A 1,738-nucleotide genomic window follows, 5' to 3' on the forward strand; every position below is an offset into this window, starting at 1 on the left:
GTGCTATGTCATTACTCACTACATTATCTTTAGTCCCTTTATCACTATTAGTAGTACTGGTGTTTCCATTGCTACTGCCATTACTTGGGCTCAAGGCATCACTGTTAATACTGGTGTTTTCATTGCTACTGCCATTACTTAGGTTCATGGTATCACTGTTTATACTGGTATTTTCATTGTTGCTACCATTACTTGGGTTCACGGTGTCCTTATTGATACTGGTGTTTCCATTGTCAGTTTCATTATTCTCTTTCTCTTTAAATTTTATTCGGATCTTCAATTCCTGTATCGCTGACATATATTCTGTTTGACAATTTTCCATCCATTCTTCTTCTTTTAAATAATCATCCTCATTTTCTATTAGGTTAATCAACTCTCCATGCGCTTCTTCAATTGTTGCATACATTTGTCGAGACATTAAGATTCTGCTTTCTACCTCTATTTTTTCATAAACACCTTCTTTCAACAAGTTCGCAATCCCCGATAATGCTCTGGTCAGAGCATCTTTTCTGTTTCTACGTGTTATTATTAATTTATTTATTTCCTCTGCCATTGCTAATGTTTAATATCACATCACAACACAATGTTTACAGAATTGGAATTATTATGTAAAGTTCACTACACTTTTTATTCTTTATTCGTCGTTGTTTATTTAATGTTCAATATACTAGCATAATCGTACGACGCTCATCATAGGCCTTTACATCCAAAGTGTTATAATTATTCACTCGCAGTGTTTCTAATGTTCTAGAATTAGCTGGAACAGCCGACTCGCTGATGCTAATAGCAGCACCGCGCTGCAGGGTATAATAATTATTCAGGTTGTCTCAACGCTGTTTGTTGCTGGACCGTAACGTTATTTTCACATATCCTAGTCTTAGGCTAGCATTTATTAGGCCTAAGTTCGGACGAACAGTGAGAGTTTTCAGGATTAACTTACGGTTTAACCTCGCTCTGCTACCATTTGGATTGACGCTTTCCAATATTTTAGTACTGCTCACTGTCATAAAGGAACACAATCGCATTTAAACTTTGTTTTGTTTCTTTATTTAAAAAAAAAAAACCCGGTCAACAGCCATGACCGAAAAACAACAACCTTCCGCCGGTATAAAAATTATTAGCGCCCTCAACATTTCAACTATTGTTTTAATTAAATAATAATTTTTCTTCTATTCAATTATTGTCTTTGTTTCTGTTAAATTCTCATCATTTATTGTGTGTACATTTTGCTCTTACCTGTACCTCCAGTGTGGAAAGTGATGTTTTTTTCTTCACTCCATCTGCCTTCAATATGGTAACATTGAGCCGTATAAATGTATTGTGTATCATAACTGAGTCCAGATATTGTCCATGTATTTTCTTGTCTGTCCTGAAACGTTTTAGTTTTGCATTTTGCACCTTCTTCAACTGGCGATTCCTGACAAATTCGTTTATTCAATAAAATGTGTTTATCAAAATTCCAGTCTTCAGGATCCTCAAACTTAAACTGAACTGTTGTATCATCTAGAAGCTGATAGGTGAAACTCTTGAGTGGATTGGGTATGGCTATTAGAAAAACATAAGAATAAAGGTCATTAAGGATTTTAGGGCCCGTATAGGTATCTTTTATATTATACATTCAACATCCATTTCATTTATGCCTATATTTGAACTCTGAACAATTCAATTGCATAACAATGATCCGGAGAAGCACACACAAGGACCAAAATTCCAATCTGGTCGGTAATGAAACGTTTTA

The 1,738-nt window shown here is 34.9% G+C and overlaps 1 protein-coding gene across 1 annotated transcript in view; it reads right to left on the reverse strand.

Annotated features, from left to right (window-relative positions):
• LOC117119247 overlaps positions 1 to 1,738 on the reverse strand; it is a 10,235-nt gene that overhangs the window by 5,561 nt on the left and 2,936 nt on the right. The window contains exon 3 of the mRNA XM_033264048.1: positions 1,237 to 1,545. Within this exon, the coding sequence (XP_033119939.1) occupies positions 1,237 to 1,545 (309 nt within the window). The remainder of the gene's footprint in view (positions 1 to 1,236; positions 1,546 to 1,738) is intronic.

Source organism: Anneissia japonica, unplaced genomic scaffold (genome assembly GCF_011630105.1).
Source record: "Anneissia japonica isolate Jap-2015-1 unplaced genomic scaffold, ASM1163010v1 scaffold287710_len209622_cov133, whole genome shotgun sequence".
NCBI classification, from domain to species: domain Eukaryota; kingdom Metazoa; phylum Echinodermata; class Crinoidea; order Comatulida; family Comatulidae; genus Anneissia; species Anneissia japonica.